We start from the raw sequence: 26,572 nt of genomic DNA on the forward strand, positions 1-26,572 counted from the left end.
GTACTCACAGGACTGTTTGTGTCGTTTGATGGACAATGTGGTAATAATAAATAAAGTTGTTACTGTTGGGTGACTGCAAACACAAACAGGCTCTAACTGTAATGTCATGTACTCGGGTCAAGCGTTAAACTGACCTGACGAAACCGAGTTTGGACTCATTTATTTTTCATTATCTCAGGTGGGTAACTTACACAGTAACAACAACAAAGTGTGATAACTTTGGAAATGACAAAAGTCGTCGCTTAAACCAGCTACATTTGGCAGCTGTGGCCCAAACTGACAAAATGGCTCCATGTTTGAATGTTACTAGCTAGCTAATGCTACAGCTAAAGCTAGCACAACAAAGCCACCTGCACTGTTTCAGCCTGGAAAAAAAGTAGTCACATAAGTAAGTGTGTTACTGTGAGATACATACGTTTATCTCTCACAATGCCAACCACTGTTTTGTATATAGCTTGGTACAGGAGGTGAGTGATTTGAAGAGCATATTAGCATAATGCCATAGCCAAACCAGCAGGAACATTGCTAATTAGCCGTATAAAACTCGTGTTTTGTGTCCAAAAAATGCAATGTGATATTTTTTTCTGTCATCCCACCAATAGTTTGAATCCATACTGTACTCAATGATGATGCAGCTATGTTAAGATACTTGATTTTTGCATTGGAGAATGTTTAATGAGAGAAAAATTAAATGGTGGTAAATCATGTCCTATGTTAATCTTGATGACTCAGACCACAACACACCTTCAAAAACCTCTCAAGCTTGCAGAGACAATAGTCGTATTTATTCTCCAATTAATTTCATCCTCTAAGTTACACATAGCCACAAATGTATTTATTGCTTTTCTCCACGTCCATGTTAGTATCTCTGGTCTGTTTATTCGCTCTCTCTTCCCCAACCAAGGTCCATGGTGACTGGCTGACACTGCATTCAAATGTGCGAGCACAGTCCTGATCTGATGAGATGATCGACACCAGTGACTGCACCTTGCCCCTGGACAATCTGTTTTTTGAGAAACCCATCATCCACAAAGTGTGAGTGCAAAGACGTGTCCCACATCATCCCTCTCTCTTCTTCCTCTCTCAGCTGAATTAATATGTTTCCCTCTGCATTGTGCTTGACAGAAAGCCTCTGCACCAGGAGGCCAGCCCATGGCAGCTGGAAGTGCCCCCATCGCTTTCTCAGATTCCAACCGCTCAGGCTATGCACGAGGAAGCAGAGTCTCTCTCGGCCCTATACAGTATGTTGTGCTCTGGATTAGGGTGAATTCCTTTTCACTTGACTTGAGTAAACTGCTCAGTATCTGGCTTATTGAAGTCCTACTAAATTTAACTGTGTGACTCACTGACACGATAGCTTGAATAGACTTGAAAGCTTTCCCAATTTTCATCGTCTTGCATAAACAAACTGGGATCTGGGTCTTATGATATACATTCATAGTCATTAGTATGACAGGAATGATAAATCCACGGCTGGTAATTCTTTTCATCAGCAAGCAAAATAGTCAATCTTCATTTTGAGCGTTAAACCCACAAAAGGCACCAAATGACTGCTACCAGCTACTTGGTTTGACAAAAAACTCTCTCTCATCAATATTACTCACAGGTTTCTCACAGAAACCCAAGAAGTTCCTGCTTCCGTTTAAAGGATCAGCTGACCTTAAGGTCTCAAAAATCAGCAGTCGTTGCAGTTACAACCACAATGACAAAGAGATTGAAACTCAGGGTGGCAGCAACAGCACCAACAGATGTGATGGCCTTTGGGGAGGTGAAGAGTTCAGGCGTTACTCTCAGGGTGGCTGTCAGAGTAGCCGAGGTAGAGATGAAACCTCGCAGACCCCTGGTCGTGCGGCTATCAGCCAGAGGTGTTTGTCTCTGGACGGCGGCAAAAGCCCACCTTTACGGAGAAGGCAAGTGTCAGCTTTTTGTCAAGATGACATTTACGTGAATTAAAGAGTGTGTGCGCATTGCTTTCAGACAGAACAGGATGGTAAAATTTTAATGCCGTAAAAAGAAGGTCAACATGGATTCTTTCTCCACTGACGCAGATGCAGAACATAATTTAAAAATACTTCAATTAGAAGGATTGGCGTTTTTTTACTATATAAATGCCGTACAGTATTTCCAGTTAATGGCTGTCCAAAAATGTAATGTAGTGCTGATTTACTGTTTAATATTTCAAATTATTGCCATCCATGACACACACAGCTAAGATGGACCCAGGGTATATTGTACAGAGGCTTATCAGTGACCAGTTAAAAGAGGCTAAAACATCCCCCATGTTAGCCTTGTTGCCAGAGGCCAGAATGCCTGCCCTTCTTCAAATAGGCCTCCATGCTTACAGCAGCAACATTCATTCTACGTCCCACCTCTTTTAATTCCTTATTCCCTCCATTTCCTCTCCTCCCTCCCACAACAGCTTGTTCAAGGTTCAGGTGTTTAACAGTGGAGGTGACTCGTCAAACACAGATGACCTCAGTAGCGGCGGCGGCGGCGGCAGCCAGACAGCATCCAGACCTCAAACTTTTCTCAGTCCGGTTACCATGGCGACAGTGCCTCCTCCTCCTCAGCCGCCAGGGGTGACAGTTAGCCAGGCAGCTCCTCCTTTCTCCCCCGAGCTCCCCTTCTCGCCCCCTCCTCTGGGCTCATCTGCAGTGAGTGGCCGACCCCCGCAGCAGGCGGCACATGCAGAGACGCAGGACAAGGGCACAAAGAGAGCCTTCGTTCCGCCCATGACGCCTCAGCCGCTCCGCATACAAGGTGCTGCACTGACACAGTCACAGATGGGCGCTTTGCTCATATGTCTTTGACTGGTTTTTCAAGTAACACTCATATAGCTTCTGTAAAAGTGTTGCAGTTAATGAGCATGCCCATGTCTAGCCATGGCAGCAGCTGCCACAATGTGTTTGGGCGTGATGAGGTGAAATGAGGTGAGCTCCCCCCATTGACCGCTCCATTGTAATGAAACATGCTGGTCACTAGGTGGTGGATGGTAAAACAGTAGAACAGTAGAAACCTTTGCAACCTACAGTAATCTCTGCAGTTTTACTTTACAGTCACTTCACAAAATAAAATCCCTTGATTTTTTTGACAACAAAAGTGTTTCAAAAAATAAATTTCATATTAGCATCAATATTACATTTTGATATTGAGTGGACTCAGCATGTGACTGAAAATTAAAGTGCCTGTGTTTTAATTTGACTGTGTCCATTTTAGGGTCTTCTGGGTCTGGAGTTTTGCGACCAGTCTCTGAAATCCGTATCCTTTCTCTTACCTTAGTCAGCACAATTTGAAATGGTAAGACAGCGTCTGAACTGTGCTAGTGTGCTTGGGATGTAATCTCAAAAGTGATGTTGTTTGATTTCCTGAATCACGGTAACACAGCAGCTAAGTTCAGATCCGTCTTCAACGAGTTCCCCTTTTTCAACTACGTTCAGTCCAAAGCACTAGATGACGTAAGCATCACGTGAAAGCCTTTATAACCAGAATTCTGAGGGTTATGAATGACTTGAACATTTTCATTGCCTTGCTATAACCTCATAGAAGTGAACTGCAACTGTGAGTATCTCCTTGGGTGCATTTATGTTTGGTGTGTTCACAGGTTCTGTACACGGGTAACAACTTTGTGGCATGTGCTCCTACTGGATCTGGTAAAACGGTGCTGTTTGAGTTGGCCATCATTCGTCTGCTAATGGAGACCTCGGAGCCTTGGAGAGATGTCAAGGCTGTCTATAGTGAGCAGACTCATGTGTAGACCCTGTTGATATACTAATATAGCCCCTGTCTAAGTAGATTTGGTCAAGAGTAATTCTTTATACGAAATATATGCCGTTCAGCGCATAAAGTTGTATTTTCCAGTCTCAACATTCGGTGTATCAAAATTCAGGCAGGAGGAAGAAACCCTACTCCTAATGTAAAACAACTTAAACAAAGTCAGAGAAGAGCAGCAGTGTTTTGACACAACACACCTAACTGTAATCATGCACTGAGGTTTTGAGCACTGGTCTTCTAATTTGCTTAGGGTATCATTTCCTGTTTTCCTTTTTTTTCAATTATAGATGTAGAGTATTTCTGAGAAACAAAGAGTTGTCTCATAAAAAAGATTCACTGTGTGTTCTTGCCAGTGGCCCCTATCAAAGCTCTCTGCAGTCAGTGCTTTGAGAGCTGGAAGAAGAAGTTTGGTCCTCTGGGGCTGAGCTGTAAGGAGCTGACGGGCGACACAGAGATAGATGACTTCTTTGAGATTCAGGACTCCCACATCATCCTCACCACGCCTGTGTGTGACATTTTACCACATCTTAATTAAACGAATGCAGCGAAAATGGAAGAGAAAGAGGAAGATAAGAATCAAAAATGAAATTGTTCATCTTTTCCTCAGGAGAAATGGGACAGCATGACAAGAAAGTGGAAGGATAACTGTCTGTTGCAGTTAGTCAGGCTCTTCCTTATCGATGAGGTCAGTGTGTTTGTCAGGTGGTTTGTTCACAGGCCCATTTTTTCAGCATTAGCATCCCATAATGTGCCTGCATGATGATGCATGCTCACCGTGCACTCGTGTGCCAGAGGATGTGCTGTCTACATTGTGTTTAATTATGCCACATTGCTTGATGGCACATCATTTCACTGGAGGTCGCCCATTAAAAAATTATAGCACATCATGTTCTGGGCGTATGAGAGTGCATTTGACCTGTCTAGTTATTCCAGACTAAGATGCACCTCCTTGTGTTTATAGTGGAATACAGTGATAAAGATTAATTTTTACACACCAACATCTCTGTTGGACCTTTTAAGATGTTTCTAAGGTCAAATTTAAGATGACAAATTGTGTTCTTCCAGGTGCATGTGGTGAAGGATGCGACCCGCGGCGCCACTCTGGAAGTGGTGGTGAGCAGGATGAAGGCCGTACATGCTTACAGGACAGCACACAATCCAGAGACAGGCCTCTCTATGAGGTTTGTGGCCGTGTCAGCCACCATACCCAACATCTCCGATGTGAGTGACTGAGATAGAAAGTCAGTAAAAGAGCAGGGCAAATGTTTGTTTAATGAAAATGAACTAAAGCGGCATTGTTTTGTCTGTTATTAGATAGCCGAGTGGCTTTCTAATGAGAGAGGTCCAGCCACATATTTGGACATAGACGAGAGCCACCGTCCTGTGAAGCTAAGGAAGGTGGTGCTGGGATTCCCCTGCAGCCCAAACCAGACAGAGTTCAAGTTTGACCTGTCGCTCAACTACAAGATGGCCAACATCATACAAACGTACTCTGACCAGAAGCCTGCACTAGTGGTGGGTTAGGAAATTGGCCCAAACTGTGTGTAGTATAGAGTTAATGGTAAGATTTGATCACTTCATGGTTCAATAATTATGTTATTCTGTAGTTTTGCTCTACGAGGAAAGGAGTCCAGCAGTCAGCTACAGTTCTGGCCAAAGATGCTCGGTTCATCATGAGCATTGAGCACAAGCAAAGGTGTGTTTCTCACTCTTCCACACTTATGCTACCCTTCGTCAAAACATTTTGTTGTTCTTCAGCTTAGCCCGATCTTCTTGATATTTTTTTTTAAACTATGTAATCTGTTTAGATTGATGAAATATGCCAACTCTATTGTGGATTCAAAACTGAGAGGTGAGTCCTCCTTTTGAAACCTTAATGTCAAGAGTCACCCGATACTGAACCTGAAACCTATTTCAATACAGACCAAGTGCATTTTCGTTTGGCTCAAATTAACAAATGTAAAACATTATTCTGTGTTTCATTTGTGGTCCAGATCTGGTGATGTTAGGAGTCGGCTACCACCATGCAGGAGTTGACTTGTCTGATAGGAAGTTGATAGAAAATGCCTTCATCCTGGGAGACCTTCCTGTCCTCTGTAAGACTTTGCCACGAATACAGTTTCATCCTGTGCTGTAAATGGATATGTGACTATATAAGTGCGCAGCATTATCTGGGTTATTATTTTCTGCGTAACGCTGCAGTCATAAACGGGAAAGACAGGTATCACCGATTACATGAACTGACTCATACTGTATTTCACCCATATCATGTTGAAACATAGCATGGCCTCAACACAAGACTTCTTACAACAGGATTGCGTCAAAAATGTATGTAGATATCTGTTTAATGTTGTTTGAAATCTACATTTCAGAAAGTATGACTTCCTAACCACACTAGCTGAACTGAAATGCACCAGTTGTAGGAGTCTTAGTACTAATTTAGATGCTAACAGGTTAAGATTTTTAGATCTCAGGAAATCTACCACACTCTAGTGCAAAACAGTGGGAAACTTTTACGACTTGCTGGTATACAAGACGGGTTTTTATTGTGTTTTATGGAGATTGCTTTTGTGTTTGTGATCTTATTTTCAATATCCTAGTTACCACCAGGACTCTGGCCATGGGGGTGAACCTGCCAGCTCATCTGGTGGTGATCAAGTCCACCATGCAGTATGTGGCAGGCTCCTGTGAGGAGTACAGTGAGGCCGACTTGCTGCAGATGATAGGCCGAGCTGGAAGACCACAAGTAATGGCAGAATAATAAAGGAACACTCTATTAATTGTCTCACCTCCTTTAGCATGAGAGGTAAAGGCTGATGCAACATTCCTTGCAAAACAAGCAACAGACGAGTGCATTTTTTTCAGTGGGGTTGTATAATTTTAACACAAGTTTAATTTCTCTACATTGATTTTTGAAAGTGTACCATTAACTTGCAGGTATCTGAACCTGTTAGGTTTGTTATAATACAGTCAATGAAGTAAGACAGATAGCAGCAGCTAGTTTTAGTATAATGCAGAAACTTTTATCCTTTCTTCCTCTAGTTCGACACGTCAGCAACTGCAGTGATCATGACCAAGATCCAAACCAAAGACAAGTACATGAAACTTATGAATGGGATGGAAATCATTGAAAGCAGGTATTACAGCTCAGTCACGTGACATTCCCTCCTCTTCTTCTATCTCTTTCTTTCCCTCTCTCTCTCTCGCTCTCTTTCTCTCTCTCTCTCTCTGTCTTTCTCTGGCTCTTGCTGTGTCATAGGAGAGAGATTACACAGTAGTTCACGAGGTAACAGTATACGGTTTTGCCCCAGCTTACACAGTCACCTGGTGGAGCACCTGAATGCTGAGATTGTTCTCCAAACAGTCAGTGATGTCAACATGGCTCTGGACTGGATCCGCTCCAGCCTCCTCTACATCCGAGCCCTGAAGAATCCCACCCACTATGGTCAGAGAAAATTATCTGTATCTGAATCAGTTCTTCTTTTTCATTTTTGTGTGTAAAACCAGTCAGTGCACCATGGTTAACTCCAATTTCAGGTTTCTCCGCCAACATAGACAGATATGGAATTGAAGCAAAATTGCAAGGTGGGCCACAGCTCCTTTTGCTCCATCCAAAGTCTTTGAAGTTATTAAAGTTGCATGTTGCCTTGAGGAGGGTTCTCTGTTAATGAATTTAAACCACTATATTGAAGCCACTGTTCATCCATCTGTGCTTCTGTCTGTGCTCTGACTGTTAACTGTGCACAACACTTAACACTTAACCCACTGTAGTTTAAGGTAATTGTTGTTTCCTCTCGTAGAACTGTGTCTGAGGAACCTCAACTCTCTGTCCTCCATCAGCCTGATCAGCATGGATGAGGATATCAACATCAAACCAACAGGTAGAGATTTTTTAAACTTTTGTTCCATTGTGTGAGTAACATTTTCACCTTTATCTTCACATGCTTTCAACTGAGCCTTAGATTTGAGAAAAGAAGCCGTGAAGTTGTTTGTTTTTGTTCCCCTCAGAAGCTGGCAGGTTGATGGCAAGATACTGCGTTGCCTTTGACACCATGAAACAGTTCAGCAAAGTGACCGGCACTGAGAACCTGTCTGACCTGGTAGGTTTCCAGATAAGACTGCACAGTACTCGTACTGTATTGTATGCAAATACAGTGTGCTCGGGATGGGTTCGTGCAGAAGGTAATCATTTTTATTTGGATGCTTTGTACAGTAAGGCATTGTAGAAAAAAATCCTATTCAGATCAAACATGGCTGTTTGCACAGATTGAGTTGGTGTCGAAAAGCAGAGAGTTCTGCGACATTCAGTTGAGAGTGAATGAGAAAAGGCCCTTAAACACCTTGAACAGGGACAAGAACAGGATCACCATCAGGTCAGATATATTTATAGGGCTGAGAAGTGCAAATGGATAATGGTGGAACTAGACACAAGCCATTATAAGTGAAATGTGTATTTTTCCAGGTTTCCCATCGAGGGAAAGATCAAAACCAGTGAGATGAAAGTGAACTGGTAGGTTTATTTGTGCAGTGCTTCCCTGTGGAAAAACAGCGTTGAATAAAAAGGGAACACTGGTTTATGACCAGTGACCTTTGACCTTTTGTTGCAGGATTTATATTATACATTTCTTATGCACGACCACTATACATAATGTATGTTTATTGTTTTGTCTTTAGCTTGATTCAGGCTCAGTTGGGCTCCATTTCAATTCAAGAGTTTGGACTTACACAGGACACAGCAAAGATCTTCAGGAATGGGATGCGTATTAGCAAATGTATGTTTGGTAAATCAGGGATCCCAAATAAACAAAGAGCTTTCTATTGAATATCTATTCTCCTAAACCTTGATCGTATTTTGACCCCCGTCAGGCCTGTCAGAGTATCTGAGTCAGCCATCTAAGACTTGCTTTTCTGCTCTGCTCAACTCCCTGATCCTGGCTAAGTGCTTCAGGGCCAAGCTTTGGGAAAACTCACCCTATGTTTCCAAACAGCTGGAGAAGATAGGTGGATACATTTCTTTGCTACATGGGCATACCATCGAAAACTTAGCTGATGTTAACATGTGATAATAATACACTGTGTGTCTCAGGCCAGACCCTGTCAACTGCCATGGTGAACGCTGGACTCACCACTTTCAGCAAAATAGAGCAAACAAACGCTAGAGAGCTTGAGCTGGTCAGTCTGCGTAATGTTTAAAAATATAAGATAATAAAAAATCACTTTTTAATGATCCAAAGCATTTGATTAAACTATTATTTGAGCTGCATCAGTGACAATGTAGACACGAGGGTCTGATGCTTCAACTTTATTTCTTTTATTCAGATTCTCAACAGACATCCACCATTTGGCAACCAAATCAGAGAATCTGTCATACATCTCCCAAAGTATGAAGTTACTTTGGAGCAGGTAAACGATGTCGCAGAATTTTACTATCAAAGGGACAAGTATGATATAGTACATTTTAGTTTTAAATTAAAAAATTTTTGTAAAAGTTGCTGCTGTATTTTGTAGCTTCCGAGGTATAGCTGTGCCAAAGCAGAGATTGTGGTGACAGTGAACCTAAAAAACCAGGCACAGCTGCTGTCCAGGAGAACAGCACCAGGCCACCACTATGTCTCCCTGATTATCGGAAACTCTGACAACGCTGTGGTCTTCCTACAGAAACTCACGTGAGCAAAACACTTCCAATCTTCCACAAATTTTGTGTCACCCAGACCTTTAAACCATTATATAAAACAAGACAGGACCTGTTTTGAGATGATACAGTACACAGAGTTTTACCAGACGTCCTCTTGTATGTTTTCCAGGGACTTGGTGCTGTTGAAATCTGGTAGATGGTCAAAGAAGATTGAGGTGGCAAAGGCCTCAAAAGGAGAGGAGATCAGTGTCAATCTCATAAGCTCAGAATATGGTAAACCATGGAAACACCTTTGCATTTCACAGACTCTTTATATCACCTGTGTCATAGAGGGAAATACCACTCGGTGGTGTGTTGTGTTGTTCTGAACTCTGTTCTGTCATGTAATGCAATACTGTTGTTGAGCTGTGATCTGGCAGTTTGAAGCACTATTTGTTGTATGGATATCACTGAGGAACAGCCCTCAGTGTGTCAAACTAAACGAGGCAATTATTATATTCTTATAAAGCTGAATATATATATTTTAATTTTGATGAATCATCAAACCACAGACGTTTGGACTTCTTACACTTTTACATATATTATACATCTTGGTTCTGCACATCTCTACAGACTGTGCCTGTCGATGCTTTGTAGGGATGATTGCATTTACTCTACATTTTGACCATTTTCCTCTCTTATAGTGGGCCTGGACATCAAGGAGACGTTCAAGGTGTCCTATTCTGGAGCCAGGAGGTTTGGAGCAGATAATCCATACAACATATCATATGATCATACTGGACAGAGACCGCAGCACTCAGCACAGTCTACAGACCACGCTGCAGCTCAGAGGGAAAATGTCACATCTGCTGCAGACCAAGGCACAAGACTGCAGCTTTGTTACTCACGATTTTGTTGATACTGAAAATATATAATATTTCTTCAATAGTAGATTAATATTTGCGATGTTCTTTGTTTAATCTCAAATGTGACATCAGATTTAGGCGATAAAAGACAATGCAACCACTTCTGCAAGAATAAGGATCTCTGTGGCCACGACTGCTGTGAGTACAGTCACACGTCTCTTACTGTGTGTGTGTGTGGCTCCACCTGGGCATTACATTACTTTGTGTACCTGTCAACATAACAGAGGTCTCCCTCCTTAAGGTAAAGTCGGTGTAACGATGGCACGGAAGAGGTCAGCAAATCAAGAATCCAGTTTCTCCTCCTACCTGAAGGACCTGAGGAGCAGGTGTGACACACTCACACAGACTCCTGTCAAACGACTCAAGGTGAGGAAGAAAACAGATATGCCCCCATCATAGACCTTAACATTGCAGGCACCATGCAAAATATAGAGCTGTTGAATTGAGACTTCATTGTGCAGTCGTCTGCGGTTGTCTGTAAACCTGAGGTTGTATCCTAAACTAATCTCCTAGAGATCAGACACAACACTGCCAAATAAGATGCACAGTGCACTTGAGCAAGATTTGAATCTCCAAACCACAATTCATTTTGAGTCTGCAGAGGAGGAGGGAGATTAAAAGAAATGTCAACAAGTGGGGAAGAAATAAGAAATACACAAACCAAATGAAACACCACAACTAAATAGATATAGGGTATCTATATATAATCTAAGCTATATCTTAGACGCAATATGTGTGTTTCTACACTCATTCTCCATTATTCCAGATGAGGTTTCCATATTTGTATAAAAATGTGAGCTGGGTGCACGTTTTTATGCTACTGGACCAAATAAGAAAAGCAAATATTCTTTTACTTTCTATGATTTCGCAAACAATAATAGTGTCTGTTCTATTAAGCCCACATAAAGCATCTAGCTCTCTGTATTATTGAGCTGAATTAGTCTGTTTGACGCTTTGTTTAATTTCCTCAGATGAAAATGAGGGAGGAGTCTGTGTCTGTCAACATGCAGGAGTTTGCCTTCCAGCCCAAAGAGAGGCTGCCTACTGTTTCCAGGTATATGACATTTTACACTTGCTGTAGTTCATAAACCCGAACATTAGGTCCCTTAACAATGGCTGCAGATTAGTTTCTTAAAAAGTATGACAGTAAAATTTGTGAACTATGCTTGGTTTCAATGAAATCTGGCTTGAGTCATATTCATGCTCTATTTTATCCGTTGAAGGTATGTGGGGAGTCACTATGAGGCCTCAGGGACACCTCACACTGAGACCATTGATCTGACCGCAGAAGACTGGACTCAACTGCCAGACGCAGTTCATCTGGACCACTCTGACAGAGGTAGACCAGCGACATAAAAGAGATGGCCTCAACGTATCCCCCAGCATTGTGGGGGTTTCCAGTCACATGTTCTGAATCATTTAAGAAAAAAAAAGTCAAAATTCTCTCATTTCCAACTTCTTGAATGTGAACACTTTCAGGTTTCTTTACTCCTCTTTGACAGGAAACTAAATATCTTTGGGGTTGTGGACAAAACAAGACGTTTGAGGACGTCGCCTTGGGCTTTAAGAAACTGCATTTTCTACAATTTATCGATTAGTCCAGAAACTTAATTGACAATGAAAATAATCTTGCAGCCTTGCTTCACATACTATATTTTTCAGTGTCTACCATGTGATTTCTTAGCCGTTGCCACCAGCTCATCTCAGTAAACATCTTAAAAAAACTAATGAGTTCTTATGTAAATACTTTCTTGTCTGATGTTGTATTCATCCTTTTCATCAAATTCTTCCATCCTTAGGTTTCTCAGTGTTGATGACCCCAGACTTTAGTCTATGGAGGAACCATGAATCGCATTCCAGCCAGAACAATACAACCACCCTGGCTTACTCAAAGAGCTCCAATGCGATGTCAGTCCAAGGCGCTCACTGCGGAAATGCTTCATGCTCACAAATACCAACTGTCAGCTTTGACCTTGGAGATGAATGGGACGACTGGGGCGACTTTGATTACGAGAATGTGGCACATGCCAGTGAGACATCTCTGGCATCGTGTCCAGCTAACGCTAGACCACATCAGTCTGGAGAGGACGACACGTCAGGTACAGCGTGTCTCTGGAAATCAGTGTGTGGTTTGCCCGCTTTTCTATACATCTAGTTAAGAATTAATTGTATTAAACCTTTTTTAGGTGTTGTTTTGATTTTGATCAGCGTACATGTGTTTCATGTGTAGGCTTTCCCTCTACATCAGCACCAGTGTTCCTCAGACACTCACAGATCAAACCTGCCAGAACACCACTGAGGTAAGGCCAGAGCTTTAGATGTTAATGTGCAGTTGTATGTTTGAAACATCGGGAATCAAATAATGTGTGAAATATGTGAAAGTCATCCACTGAGGCTTCATATTTGTCTTATTTTTGTTTGTTTTTTAGGGTGATTTCACCAAATTCAAGTCCTAAAACCAGAAAACCAGGACCCTCACCGGTCACAGTGACACCACATAACAGACTCACGCTTGACTGGAATAAGAAGGTGTGTGTGTGTGTGTGTGTGTGTGTGTGTGTGTGTGTGTGTGTACAGACAGACACAACTTACTCCTTTTGTTGTTTTCACCAAATAATGTTTTAAACACTGAGGATACATTTAGGTTTCAACAAAATGGGATTTTCTCTTGTGGGACAGTTTATTTATAGCAGCGGGGTTACCGACATCCAGATTAAGCTCAGTCAAAAGTGCCTGTAAACATCTAACACCTTAACCGGTATCTGGCTCCCTCCATGTGCAGAGACCAAGCGTCTTCGATAAAGACGTCACAGAGAAAACTCCAGAAAATCTCCCCAAACAAACTGAGACCCGCGTGGGCCCACTTAACAGAAGGTTTGATTTCTTCTCAACCTTGAGCGTCCCAGCCAACACCAGCTCATCAGTCAGCAGAAGGTAGAGGGAAATATAATTACAAGGCCTATATATTTGGACTCATTTCAATATCCGTACCTTATGGTGTACATTTTTGCCTGATTAATCTCTTTCCCTCTGTTTTTACGCACTGCATATTCAGCATCAACAGCAAAGAAGAGGAAGCTTTCCTTGGGATATTTGATGGTATATTTTAGAGGTACTGCTTGTCTGATTGTGACATGAATGTGTCACTAACGTAACATGTTCCTGTTTGTGGTTTGGCTTTTAACCTGTTGGCCTTAAATCAAGTTGTAGACTGTTTTAAAGTCACGTTGTTATATATTCTTACTGTAAAATGAGTGAATACTTTCTAATGTTCGTTCTAATTGTTACGAATGTAATTATTTATTTATTTATTTAATAAAGTTTGTGTTTATTGGGTGATTGAGTGCAGTTGTGGAGCGTAAATCAGCAACATGTAAATCAGTTGAAATAGTTCAAATAGAAGTAGGTTTGTGTTGCTAATTATTTTAGGTGTTTAAATAGATAGCAGGTTCATCCTTTACACTTTATTACAGCTCTGTACAAGTCTGGGGCTGTAATTAGAGAGTGTTTTATCTTAGCATGCGGTTTATTTTATCAATAAGTCCCCCAAGGAGTCATTGGATTAAAGTATTAAGACAGAAAGATAAATTTAACCAACAAATGTTTCAGATATTTTATCAATGGTATCATAACTTCAATATAAAAAAGTAAAATAATATAGATTTGACTGAACAAATCACCACGCTTTGATTGGGGTATTACTGCATTGTGTTGTATTTTGTTTATTGATCTCACACAATAGATGAGGATCCTGATATCGCGTGATTTGTCGACGTAACGCGAGATGTGCGTGACGTCACTTTTAGCGCGGAGTTTGTTGTTGGCGGAAAAACTTCAGCCTGATAGTCTGAACGAAACATTTAATTCAGCAGCAAACTGAGTGAAATTGACCTGTTTGAGACTTCGTCTGTGGAGCGTCAGCCCGTGACTCTATGGTGGGATTGTGAAATGTCTTTTTGAGGAAACATCTGCACTTTAAGACGAACTAAAGCGGTGAGTTTCATTTTGTTTTGCATCAACCGACAGGCTGTAGCTAACACTAGCATGCTAGGTGAGTTGTCCATCCGGCACTTTAACCAGATAGTTTCCCAATAACCAATCGCTTTGTCAAGTGAATACGTCTCTCTATGTTCTGTCCAACTTAACATGGCTTCCTCAAAGCTAATATGACTGTATGTTAGTGTTTATAATGAATGAATGTTCATGTCTTTTAGATGGAGATGTCTCCTGCCTGCCCTGAAGGCATCAACACAGACGGAGGTCCTGTTAAAGGTGACAGAGGTCCCAGGAGAAGCAAGGTCCCAAGTGAGTTGGACGGTTTATGATATGATGCATCAGTTTACTAGCTTATAATTATGGTTAATGGGTGATTAAAGTTTGAAGAAGCAATATTTTAAGTTCCTTATATAATATTTACTGTTAATGTTTTTCAAAGTATGGATTTAGATGTATGTCACCTTGTACAAATATAGTCTTTAAGTGAAAGCCTGTAACAGGCACCTTTCTTTGCACTAAAACCTGTAACACTTATTGCTTTTTGCTGCTCTGAGTGAGAAGATATGCTATTGGATTTTAAAAAGCTTGTTGTGCATCAATGACAGTATATTTTTCTGGTTTTTCAGGGGATGTGGAGTTAGACATTGAGTTTCTCTACAAAGCCGTTCCTCAGCTGGCCAAGGTTTTCCGCATCATTGACAAAATTGGAGAAGGTACATGCGTGTACCCCTTTGGAGTTTAAAATTAATACATTAGCTTGTTGTTCATGCCATTGGATTTATTGGAGCAGAAGAGTCGTTTTGTTCATGACACGTGTGTCTGTGCGTCAGGTACGTTCAGCTCGGTGTATCAGGGGGAGGCTCAGATGCGGGACGGGACGAGAGAGACGTTTGCCCTGAAGCACCTCATCCCAACCAGCCATCCTGCACGCATAGCTGCTGAGCTTCAGTGTCTCACTGTAGCTGGGTGAGTCCAACACTGATCAGTGTTTATAAAACCATATAGAGGATTTCACTGTGACCCCAGACTGTCCGACGGCCGTTTTAAGAACTGAACAGCTAATTCAAATTCTTTTAAATTAAAAATCTTAAATGCATACACACATAGCATGTACAAAACACACCATTCTCATTAGGCTTTGACAATTTGTTCAAAAGAACTATCACAGGAGTGTATTATGCAGTTTTCCTGTAGTTTTGCAGGTTTTCTGCAGATCATCTAAACCCTTGTTTGTGTTATGTGGCTGTTTTAAAGCTACACACAGCTACTATGTGTGCATATGGAGTTAAACAGGGTTTTTACGAAGCCCTTAAAGTTTGGAAAACATTTTATAGCCATTAAGTTTCAAAGTTAGGAATTTTTATGAATGAAAAATGCTTGATTTTCAGCATAATCTGGTGCTTTGTCTCCATAAATTCGAAAGCAAATCAAAAATCTGTAAATGTTTGAAATGAAACAAGCCTGTCGTTATATTTGCTTGTTCTCTGGCATCTCACAGTAGACTGGAGCCGACTTTAAGTGCCAAAATAAAAAGGGGGTATGTTTTTTTTGTCCATTCTGCTCGGCGTCTGGTGTACACCTGCCGGCATGAGGGCGACCATCTGCTCTCAGAATGTGTGTGTGTGTCCTCTGACCTCTGACTTGTGCTTACTGCACATTTAAGTTTATTATTGTACCTGCATTCAATCACTAAATAATCATGATTAAAACATACAATCAAATTTAATAATTAAGAAAGTGATACTATACATTGATTACTTTGGATGTAAAGGAATTCTGTAAACTTTATTTTTCACAGTTGCATTTGTAGAAACAATGAAGGTGTGATGATAAAGGCTGTGAGGGTCTGCAAATCCTTAGTTTAGGTATCTTGAAAAATGCTTGAATTTTACCCTTAAAACACTGTACAAACCCTGGTTAAAGATTTTTCTATTTGCTAGAGACGTGACACAGTATATGTAAGAGTTGTTTGATCACAAATTCTAAAATAGTGAATGAAGGAACTCTTTTTTTTTAACATAACTGTTTAATCTTTTTCCTTCTAAGGTTATTTTTATGCCGTAGCAAATTGGTGTGTGGGTTCCTCATTTGTATAACGTTGTAGGATTCAGCTGAACCTACGCACCTCAATACACTGTTGACGGGTTTGGCATGACTTGAATATATGAGTGTGCATTTATGGTTAATCAGTGTTTCTGTCATGATTCTTTGAAGCAACCAGCCAAGACTGACTTCATTGCAGAGAAATCACACACGTTGCCTTGAGTTCTGTTGTCTCACTGTGTCTTTTTTTCCCCACTTTGCAGAGGCAAAGAGAACGTGATGGGGGTATCTTACTGCTTCAGGAAGGAGGACCACGTGGTGATTGTCATGCCCTATATGGAGCATCAAGCTATTGTGGTATGTAAACATGTATCATACGTGGTCAATGATGTAGCTACTGCTTTTCCACTACATACTGATTTTTCATGGGCACAATCTGTAATATAATCCCCAACGCGTACATAATTTAGTAGCTTGTAACATCTCGTTTCTATCAAAATGTACTTATCAGGACATCATTGGCTCATTGAGCTTCGAAGAGGTCCGTGCGTACATCTATCACCTGTTGAAGGCCCTGAGACACGTCCACCAGTTTGGTATCATTCACCGGGACATCAAACCAAATAATTTCCTCTACAACAGGAGCAGCAAAATGTGAGTGTTTGTTGTTTAGTGTTGTGCTCTGCCTGTCTGCCTGCCTGTCTGTCAGTCTGTCTGTCTGTCTGTCTGTCTGTCTGTCTGTCTATACCTAGTGTTATCGCCTATCCAATGTAATAGCCTATAATAAGAGGGGTTAGGGTTAATTATTTAGATAGTTAACCAGTAGTAAGTAGCAGGTTTGCTGCTGAAAAGTATTTATATAACACAAACACTGTAACACATGAAGTATTTATTCAGTAATTTCCCTAACGTGTGTGTGTTGTGTGTGTGTGTGTAGGTATGCACTGGTGGACTTCGGCCTGGCTCAGGGCACAGCAGACACCCAGATTGAGCTGCTGAAGGTGGTGAGGCAGAGGCCTTCGCAAAAAGGTGGAGGGTCCACGGGGAAACAGGACACCACACAGCGGAGCAAAGCAGCTCTGAGACTCCCTACCAAAACCACCACAGCTTCCACCTCACTACCCCTGCCTCCACAGCAGTCCACGGCTTTGCCACCTTCCTCCTCCTCTTCCTCCACCACATCTTCCTCAGCCTGTCGGAAAGCACCGCTTAAAAAATCACGTTCTGGCACCACCACCGTCACCACCTCCACCTCTCGCACAAAGCACACCAAGGTGTCTGCACTCAGTCAATACTTCACCTTCACTGGTATCTCTGGGCTGTTTGTTTATCTGTGAAAGCTGAACAGTATATTATTGTAGTTACGGTTTATTGTGTATCACAAGCCTGGAGATCGGTTAACACTTTCCTGTGTGGATACATTGAAGTATTTTATATATGTATATGTTTATCTGGGTGTCTTCTGCTTTTAGCTAAATTCTGCTGCCCATGTTTGCTTTCTGTAGGATTTGACGGGACTATGCAAAGTGCCCCGGCCTGTGTTTGGAGAGAGGAACCTGAACAGCTGCACTCCAGCTCCATCCTCCGCCAAACAAGCTGCCATTAAGACAGAGGTAAGCACGGTGCTCTCACTCTTGTTCTTTTTAACATCAGGTATAACACTGAGGAATGGCAAGAGATGACAGTTATTACTGAAGTTTAAAGGTTATTTATCTATATGTTTTATATTTTACCATATTATTGATGTCTTAAAGCATGTTTTGTTTTCAAAAAGTGATGGTGTGACCTGTGTTACTGCAGAGACAGAATATGTTCAAACCATTTCATCTAAATTGGGACTTTTAAAGGGTATTTTGGCTGTTTATTTCTCAGTGTAGTCATTGCATTCGTTATTCATACAATCTTTTATTCAGCTGGTAAAGCCTGGAAAAACAGAGGACCCAGCCAGCCGAAGGTACCTGTCAGTCAGCCGGGGCCCGCTGCCTGTCAGGAGCCAGAGCAGCAGTCAGAAACCTCAGAGGGTCGTACAGCAGGGCGCCACCTGTAACTGCTACCTGACTGACCGTGTCTGCAACATCTGCATGTCCAGGTAACGGGGGAAAAAGAGCAATAAATTAAATGCCACTTTTATCCACAATATGTGAAATAATTCTTTATAGTTTTTAAACTCCTGCGTCATGTGTTTGTAAAGGAAGCAGCAGGTGGCTCCCAGAGCTGGAACCCCGGGCTTCAGAGCACCAGAGGTCCTCACGAAGTGTCCCAACCAGGGAACAGGTTAGTGTCTCAAGTCATGACATCACTGATGACCACACAATAAAATAACAGCTACACACCCTCTCTCATTGTTGCTCATGTCGCACCCTCCCCTGTCTTATCTTCATGTACTGCAGCCATAGATGTGTGGTCAGCCGGTGTGATCCTGCTCTCTCTGCTCAGTGGCCGTTACCCGTTCTTCAAAGCCAGCGATGACCTGATCGCCCTCACTCAGATCATGACCATCCGAGGCTCCAGAGAGACCATCCAGGCTGCCAAGTCATTCGGTCTGTATTAATATTTTTTACTGCACAAACCTTCTGCCTCTGTTTTGTGATTAATCAGCACAGTTTATCACTGAACCTGTTTTTTCACACAGGCAAGGGGGTGGTGACCAGTCGGGAGCTGCCTCGGCAGGACCTCAGGACGCTGTGTGAGACGCTGAGAGGTCGGAGGCCGTCACCAGATGACGAGGTCACGCCTCTTCCCGAAGCCAACAAAGACTCCAATGGCTCCCGTCGTCACAAGATCCAAGATGACACGCCCACACACCGTCCCACTAGAGGAACGTCGAAGCAACTCAAAGATGGAGCAGGTGGATCTCTCCCAAACCACCAGGAGCATTCAGGGAGAACAGACACCACTCGCCTCGCTAAGCAGAGGTCAGAGACAGACTGCAAGGTGGAGGAAGACGAGCGGGGCTGGGACAGAGTTCCTGATGAGGCCTATGACCTGCTGGACCGGCTGCTGGACCTGAACCCAAACACCAGGATCACAGCTGCTCAGGCCCTGCAGCATCCTCTGTTCAAAGACCTGTGAAGCCGCCAGCTGTCAGCAGACCAGGAGCTGCAGGCCAACATGACGGCAGAGCAGCCGCCTTCCTAGGCTTCACTTCAGATTTAATAAACCGGATGCTGCCAAGACGAAAAGGGTTTTACACTTCATATTTACCATAATAACTGGAATTGTACTCAGGGTCTTCTAAGCAAGGTGGAGAGAAGTTTACACCCGTGTGTTGAGAAATGACCTGAATATTGGAATAGAGATCTGATACTGTAGATCTGTGCCATCAACCTGTTAAATGCTTCATAGATTTTAATATTAAAGTCCATGAAAGGCAGGTTTGACTTTCTGATCACAGGCCTGCAGTTAAGAGTTAAATTGAGTTATTTTCATGGCAGCTATGGAACAAAGTACTTTGAGAGTTTAAAGAGCTCTAGATGTGCACTGTTAGCTTTAACAAAGACGGGAACATTATCAACTTAAGGCATCACATGGGCTGACTATTGGCTGTTGTCAGTGGTTGGACAACTTTCCAGCTATTTAATACAAACCAACTACAAGATGACTGAAATGAATACTCGACCCTGAAGGTACCTGATCTGAAGAATCAGCTAGGCACAGCTGTACGCTGTATGATTGTATTGCTTTTATTTATTGTCAATATACACCTTTAGTTTTATCTTCTGTACCATTTACTTCCAAAAGAAAAAAATATGAAACTTAACTCTTGTTATTACTGCAAGTCAAGTTTGGCCTTTCTTATAAAAGCAGCCTGTGTTTGACATTTCTTGGTATAGTTTTAGCAGAATATTCTTAGTCTGTTGACACTGCTGCCATGACGCCATGTTCCCTATTCATGTTAATATTCCTAATGTATGAAAGAGCTTTTAATTTGAAGGTGCATGTGTATTTCGTGTGTATTTTCTGAATGTGAGAATGAATGTCGCTGTAATTTGTCTGTTTGAGCTGTCTTTAATTTATAACTGAAATATGTGCAGTCTGTCTCAATTTATCTTGGATTTTCTAATAAAGGGAAATATCAACATGGTGGCCACATACAGTATGTAAAGTCTTACATATACTGAGCATTATAATTAATCATCAATTACACTTAATGAGACTTTTACTCTTTTTACTAAAACCTTTGTAGTTGTTGCTGCTTGCTTCATCAATTCAATTAATTTTAAACTTGAGTCTAATTACTCCAGAATTCACCAAACCACAACTTAATTGGTTTTTTTTAACCATAGAAATTGTCACACCCGTTAGAATAATCAGTTCAGCACTATACTTAACCCGTGTGTACAAAAGATTTATTGATTACTGAAGCGATACAAACTTCCCAGCCATTATTTGGATGCTTTTGCAGACACTTAATTCTAAATAACCAGCAGACCTGCTGAAAACTACTTGAAATATGACAAAAAACCACTGACAGCGCATGATTAGTTAACTTTGACATAATGTACCTGATGCTGCTCATTATTCTAAACAAAATACATCAACAGAACAGTTGAAGGCTTGTTTTGTTTGCTTGGCCCTGAGACGACGACGATCTCCGGCAGCAGAACTCTAAAGACTCTCCTTCACCTCTGTGAGTTCTTCTATCCGCACCAACACGCTCTCGATCATGTCAAACGTGTGCAGGGCTGAGTGCAGAGCCTGGAAGGACACATTGAAATTCAGGCAGGTCAGCGCTTTACAAATACACACACACAATCAAGTGCTATTTGATTGTCGTATGAATATGAAGCAGTCGCTGACCTGAATCTGTGACTCTGATGTCATGTTTGGCAGCTTCTCGCCGCCTGCAGACACAGAGAGCACCGACTCCTCTGTGGAAAACACACATTCATGCCGTCAGAACACTGTTGTGCCTGTAAAACGAGTCTATCTGAAGGTTAATTCATTATATTCATCACAAACAGTTCCAAAGGTATGTGAAAATGAAACCAGATTTACAACATACATGGCGCAGACAATTCCACATCTGGAAATTAACTTTCTTTAAAATACTTTAATGGACTTCACAGGCTGCCGTAGTAACACTGTTATTCTCTGTATGTTTTCTAGTTAACGAAGAAGGTGGAGCTGAGTTAGACATAGCTGCGTTGGTCTGACCTTTGGCCTTGCTCTTCTTGGTCTCCATGGTGTTGTGGAGCTCCCTCTCGTAGTGAGCTCTCGACATGTTCACGCCAACACGTAGCGGCTTCAGGAACGTGTCCTCTATTTTATACAGCTCCGTCCAGATCCCCGTCTGCAGGATCAAAACATGGTGACTGTAGCTAAAATGAAGCTGCCGCTGATGCACTCCGGACATCAGAAACTGTGGTTGGGTGGTTGGGTGGTTGGGTAACTCAAACTATCACTGTTACTGATTTGGGCCTTTAGAAGGGTGTCCTGATGTTTACTCACCTGGTTCTCCGTCACTTTGTCTCTGATGACGAGGTAACGCAGCAGGTTCAGAGACTCCATGATTCTGTTTAAGACAACACAAAAACCACACGCCTTGGAAACAGTACTTTGACAGAACAGACCCCACTCCAGGTCCACTTACTCTGATTTTTTTAAATTCAGATAGTGTAATATGGTCAAAAGCGGACCTTTTGTTGGGATCAATTAGTCAGACACAGACAGACTTTAAGAAGGCATCTTAAATCTGCCTACTCCTCAGTTATATGGCTTTGTGTGATAAAACTACTTTGGATTAATGTTTACTGTTTTTAATTTAAAAATCAATCGAAATCAATTATCTATTTAAAGGGAGAAATTGTTTTAATCCTAATTGAGACATTTTTGAATCCTATGAGGTTTATTTCAGGAGCATTTTGTTAACATTTTAGCTGTATCCAGGTCGTTAAACCTACTTTAATCATTGCACATTATCTTCACATCATGCTGTAAGGAGAGAGAAGCTCACTGTGGCTGTGACAGGATGGTGTGTTAGTACTCTGTGAGACTGGCAGCTTGTTTGCGTGCTCTGCTTCTCCCCCTTTGCATGCTGGGATAGGTTCCAGTCCTGCCCCCCCCCTGAGTGAGATAAGGGGTCTGTATGGATAGGCTGTTGTGCGTGTGCTGACCTGTCCAGGTACTGCAGCAGGTCGGTCTCTGGGCCGTCTGGCAGACTGAGAACTTTACGCAGCAGAGGCAGCAGGTGGACTCCCTCAAACCAGCTGTTACTCTTTCCTGGCTGAGGACGGAAAGACATGAAGACAAACGTTCACCGCCTGCACTCTGCACAGACACTCTTAGTTAAAGAAAAAACTGTGAGCAACCGTGAAATTTAAAATGTCGCCTCACCTGCAGGGCAATGTTGATCTGATTCTTGATGTTTTTGATGACGTAGCCTTCGACTCCCGAGTGGTTACTGATGTTCAGCATGTACCTGAAACAAGACGGCCGGTAAAAGTCATCACACTGGAGGGTGGAGCAGGAGGAGACATCTTTGAGGGCTTTCAAGCAGGAAAGGTGGAGCTTACTGGAAAAATTTGTACTTGGCTTCGGTGTCAAACTTATCAATACTCAGCTGGAACACCTTCAGACCTCTGGTTCTCTGTGGACAAATACAGAAATATGTGGATTCATTTCAAGGCTACAAATAAAGGCAAAAGCAGATTTAAGTTACATCAACGCCTAAATACATTCACAGCACGTTACACTTTGCACAGAAATTGCTAAATTATGTGCTGATGCCAAGACTTACCAGATCTTGCCTTGGACATATCGTCATGACCTTCACCAAGTTCTGAAAAACAAACAGTGGAATCAATAGCTAAGCGTGAGATCAAAGCAGAGCATCACACTGGGGGGCTGAGAGCGGAGAGAAAAAAAACAAGGTTTGTATGAATCACTGTGTTCACCTGAGGGACTGTCAGGAAGGTTTTGATCTCCAGCAGATCTGCAGGCAGGCTGCCATCCTCCACCCGTACCAGACTCTTCTCATACAGCTCCTGCGTGACAGTAAACACACATACGTCAGAGCAAACGTGACATTTAACTTGTTTCGAGGACCCTCAGTCAAGGCAAAGATCGAAAAAACACGTTTATGACCTGCTGTATGTCATCACTGACAGGTTTTTCAAAGGACAGTTTTGCAAAAAAGACTATAAAAGACCCAAAATAAACTATTAAATAATAAATTATCTCACTAGACAGTTCCTCATAACAGCTGGAATAGTCTTGTAGGTCACCAGAAATGTTCTCCTCTGTCACTCTATCGTCTGAGAAATATTTGGTTACTACAATATCAATGTTGCAAAAATAGAAAAAGCCTTGAACTCTTGAATTAGGTGTTTTAGTTTGACTCACCAGTCCTTTCTGAATCCTGGACTCCTCCGTTCTGTCAATAAAATATAAAAATTTAAAATATAAGTTATGAGGGGTCCAACTCAATATCACAATATCACAATATCTCATGTAAAAATGCTCTTTTTTTCCCCATTTAACAACTTGAGTTTTATCCAAAATACATCACATTTACTATGCATGTTCAGAAGTGAGCAGCTGCTTAAAAACCCAAATGAAATTGTTTTATGTGTTGTGTCATTAAAGCCAAATGAGATCAAGAAGGAGCAGCAGCACCGAGCAGAGATGATAAGACTGCATCATGTATTCACCTGGACAAGAGGAGGCTGATGTGCTCCATATTACACCGCAGACAGAACACGGCGCTGTAAACACAGAAAGTCAGGAGGTGCAGCACTGCCTTAAAAATGTTATTTTAATAAGGGCTGAATCATCATCAGTATTGTCTGGAATTCATTCTACAAACTATGATAGTAGATGTTACCTGAAAACAGTGGGGAATGTGTCTGCAGCCAGGTGATGGACAAACACCAGGTGAGCCAGGCTGGCCAAAGACTCTTTAGGATAACGCACCTCCTCCTCCAGAAAGCCTGGAACCTGCTTTCTCTTCAACAGAGGCTGGTACACAAGACTGGGGAGGGACTCTCCGACAGCACTGAGGATGTTCTGTACAAAACACACAGGAACAGACTCACCATTTGCGTAACATCTGTGAGTCCAGCATCTACTGATTTTGTGTTGACTACGTGAAAATGAGGCACTGTTAAAACATCTGGTGAAGGGGTCTGCTGTACCAAAATCTCGGTGGCAAAATTCCTGAGGGGAGACACAGCCAGAGTGTCGGGATCCTTGAGTTGTACCTCCAGCAGAGGGTGACTCAGAGTCTTCATACAGCTGCAGAGCAGAAAAACACGTGGCATCAGAATTGGGCTTCTTACAGATATACAGATATTGCACACGTACATTTCAAATTTCTCACTCACAACTTTAGCAGTTCTGTCCGCAGCTCGTCTTCTTTGCCACTGTTCCGTTCACCCGCCGTCTTGTTTGCGCTCTCATTTTGTGCCTTACTGTTCAGGACGTTTTGCTCAGCCTCGTGGACAAAAGGTCTGACAAAGTCTGTCAGGTGGGTGCAGCACCGACAAAGCGAGAAGACGTCGTCCTCCTCTTGCTCCTTGGTGTGAGGTAGAGGCAGTTTGGCCACCTGGTCCAGCACAGACGACAGGGTCATGCCCAACGATGACGCCTTGCGGCTGCCCAGGCACAGCAGCACTGAGAGGAAGACAAAGAGGAGGTGGAACGATGGGAATGGCTCTATCTGAGTTGATGTGGTGATAAGTTTATTGGTTTGTATGTTTAAAAAAATGTCTTCTACCTTTCTGTAGAGGGTTCAACAGCAGATGGAGGCTCTCTGCTATAGTATCAGGGTCATCGTGCTCCAGCTGCTCCAGCAAGCCAATCAGCAGCTCTTTGGGTCTGCAGGTCTGGAAAACCACAACCACCCTTAAAAGACACTCAAGACGTTATGCACCTACACACTGCTGGATTTTTGTCAGTGGGTCATATTAAATCATAATTAATGTTTTTAATCTTATGTCCAACCCTATAATGACCACTGGGAGTCAGACCTGTAGCAGGTGGTTGAAAACAGCCAGGCACTGAGACAGGTTCTTATCCTCTTTCTTCAGCAGAACCTGAATAAGGGGGGGCAGCAGATTCCAGCCCATACATCTTACTATGTCCTACCGACAAAGGGAGAGAGGGAGTGTTATGCATTTTAATGTGCAACGTGTTCACAAACACGACGAAACAATGGACAGCTTTGAGCCACGTACCTGATTCTTTTCATCCAGGACAATACTGAGGACCTGGGCACAGTTTCCCTCCTCGATGCACGTCCGCCCAGCAACTGTGAAGACGTCGTGGTCCTCAGTGGCGTAGCTGTCATCGGGGAGGGCTTGCTGTGAGTGAATAAAGGGATTAAAAGAGAGACATAGACATTTTATTGCAGTAGATTATTGCAGCGTAGACAGTAGCAAACATAGTGGCCTTTCACTTGTGACTGAAATGTTTTATTTCTAAACTGAGGGCATCAAACAGAGCTGCATAAATCTAACAAACAGGTTTGTTCCACAAATACATCCAGATTACTTGCATCCAACAAATGAAATCTTTGCACTAAATGACATGTCTGCAGAGACCCCAGACATGACGGTGAACTGTGGAAGGTGTGGATGCATGTAAAAGGGGTGTGTGTGTGTGTGTGTGTGTGTGTGGTCTGTTGAACCCCCTCCAGACCCCTGAAGGACTCACACATCTCTGGACCACTTCACTGAGCTGCTCCAGAGCCATCCCTGCCATCTTCAGGGGCGGATATTGTCTTCACACAGGAACCAAACCTCCAAAACAAAAGAACACTTCATATCAAAATAACGCACAACATACTATTGATAATAATTGATAAAAAATTATTTCTCGCTAAGTATAGAGTGAATTGTCCAGTTGAGCAGCCGTGCATGAGTTAACGATCATTTATATGTAAGGACACCTGGGTTGTGTTGAGTTTAAGGTCAGATTAGCCCTAAAAAAGAGTGAGCAGTAAAAACTTGACAGCCTGCAGCTCTAAACACAGGAGAGCAGAATGAATGCTAGTCTGTATTTCTGAATTAGCTTAGCATTTAGGATGAAAGTACTCGTTTTCCTGTGTTGTGCTGGCTGTTCAAACACAGTCACCAACACTGGTGCCAACTCTAAATATGATAACCAGGTAACAGTGCAGTAGGAACCCACCTTAGTTAACTACATGTCCCACACCGCCCGGTGGAAGCTACCACGCTAACAGCGATGCTAACAGCAAGTTTGTCCGTTCGGGCTCGCCGTA

At 42.3% G+C, this 26,572-nt stretch overlaps 3 protein-coding genes across 3 annotated transcripts; 2 read left to right on the plus strand and 1 right to left on the minus strand.

Annotated features, from left to right (window-relative positions):
- Positions 1-964: 964 nt before the first annotated feature.
- On the plus strand, positions 965-13,501 carry hfm1 (helicase for meiosis 1). The gene is made up of 38 exons (XM_070845434.1): positions 965-1,035; positions 1,126-1,241; positions 1,649-1,910; positions 2,420-2,760; positions 3,217-3,258; positions 3,385-3,455; positions 3,602-3,734; positions 4,125-4,276; positions 4,379-4,456; positions 4,837-4,992; positions 5,086-5,286; positions 5,379-5,467; positions 5,580-5,623; positions 5,766-5,867; positions 6,372-6,517; positions 6,814-6,908; positions 7,083-7,216; positions 7,309-7,356; positions 7,572-7,652; positions 7,780-7,871; positions 8,038-8,144; positions 8,234-8,281; positions 8,446-8,543; positions 8,638-8,772; positions 8,858-8,943; positions 9,091-9,174; positions 9,280-9,437; positions 9,576-9,679; positions 10,090-10,266; positions 10,390-10,449; positions 10,553-10,677; positions 11,283-11,365; positions 11,535-11,650; positions 12,111-12,410; positions 12,542-12,611; positions 12,741-12,840; positions 13,094-13,245; positions 13,367-13,501. The coding sequence occupies exons 1-38, from the start codon at positions 965-967 to the stop codon at positions 13,419-13,421; spliced, it is 4,512 nt and encodes a 1,503-aa protein (XP_070701535.1). The 3' UTR covers positions 13,422-13,501.
- A 661-nt stretch (positions 13,502-14,162) lies between these two features.
- On the plus strand, positions 14,163-20,313 carry cdc7 (cell division cycle 7 homolog (S. cerevisiae)). Its single transcript, XM_070845372.1, has 12 exons — positions 14,163-14,304; positions 14,526-14,616; positions 14,934-15,020; positions 15,138-15,273; positions 16,614-16,707; positions 16,862-17,004; positions 17,288-17,624; positions 17,856-17,963; positions 18,264-18,439; positions 18,542-18,624; positions 18,741-18,890; positions 18,983-20,313. The coding sequence occupies exons 2-12, from the start codon at positions 14,526-14,528 to the stop codon at positions 19,420-19,422; spliced, it is 1,845 nt and encodes a 614-aa protein (XP_070701473.1). The 5' UTR covers positions 14,163-14,304; the 3' UTR covers positions 19,423-20,313.
- Positions 20,314-20,682: 369 nt separating this feature from the next.
- glmna (glomulin, FKBP associated protein a) lies at positions 20,683-26,537 on the minus strand. Its single transcript, XM_070845269.1, has 19 exons — positions 26,482-26,537; positions 26,005-26,090; positions 25,527-25,652; positions 25,320-25,433; positions 25,067-25,175; positions 24,675-24,963; positions 24,486-24,585; positions 24,176-24,357; positions 24,003-24,056; positions 23,695-23,725; positions 23,247-23,336; positions 23,090-23,131; positions 22,866-22,939; positions 22,687-22,771; positions 22,467-22,576; positions 21,802-21,865; positions 21,508-21,643; positions 21,151-21,221; positions 20,683-21,048 (listed from the first exon to the last, which is right to left on the minus strand). The coding sequence occupies exons 2-19, from the start codon at positions 26,050-26,052 to the stop codon at positions 20,959-20,961; spliced, it is 1,815 nt and encodes a 604-aa protein (XP_070701370.1). The 5' UTR covers positions 26,053-26,090; positions 26,482-26,537; the 3' UTR covers positions 20,683-20,958.
- Between the last annotated feature and the right edge of the window lie 35 nt (positions 26,538-26,572).

Source organism: Pempheris klunzingeri, chromosome 15 (assembly GCF_042242105.1).
Source record: "Pempheris klunzingeri isolate RE-2024b chromosome 15, fPemKlu1.hap1, whole genome shotgun sequence".
Lineage (NCBI taxonomy): Eukaryota > Metazoa > Chordata > Actinopteri > Acropomatiformes > Pempheridae > Pempheris > Pempheris klunzingeri.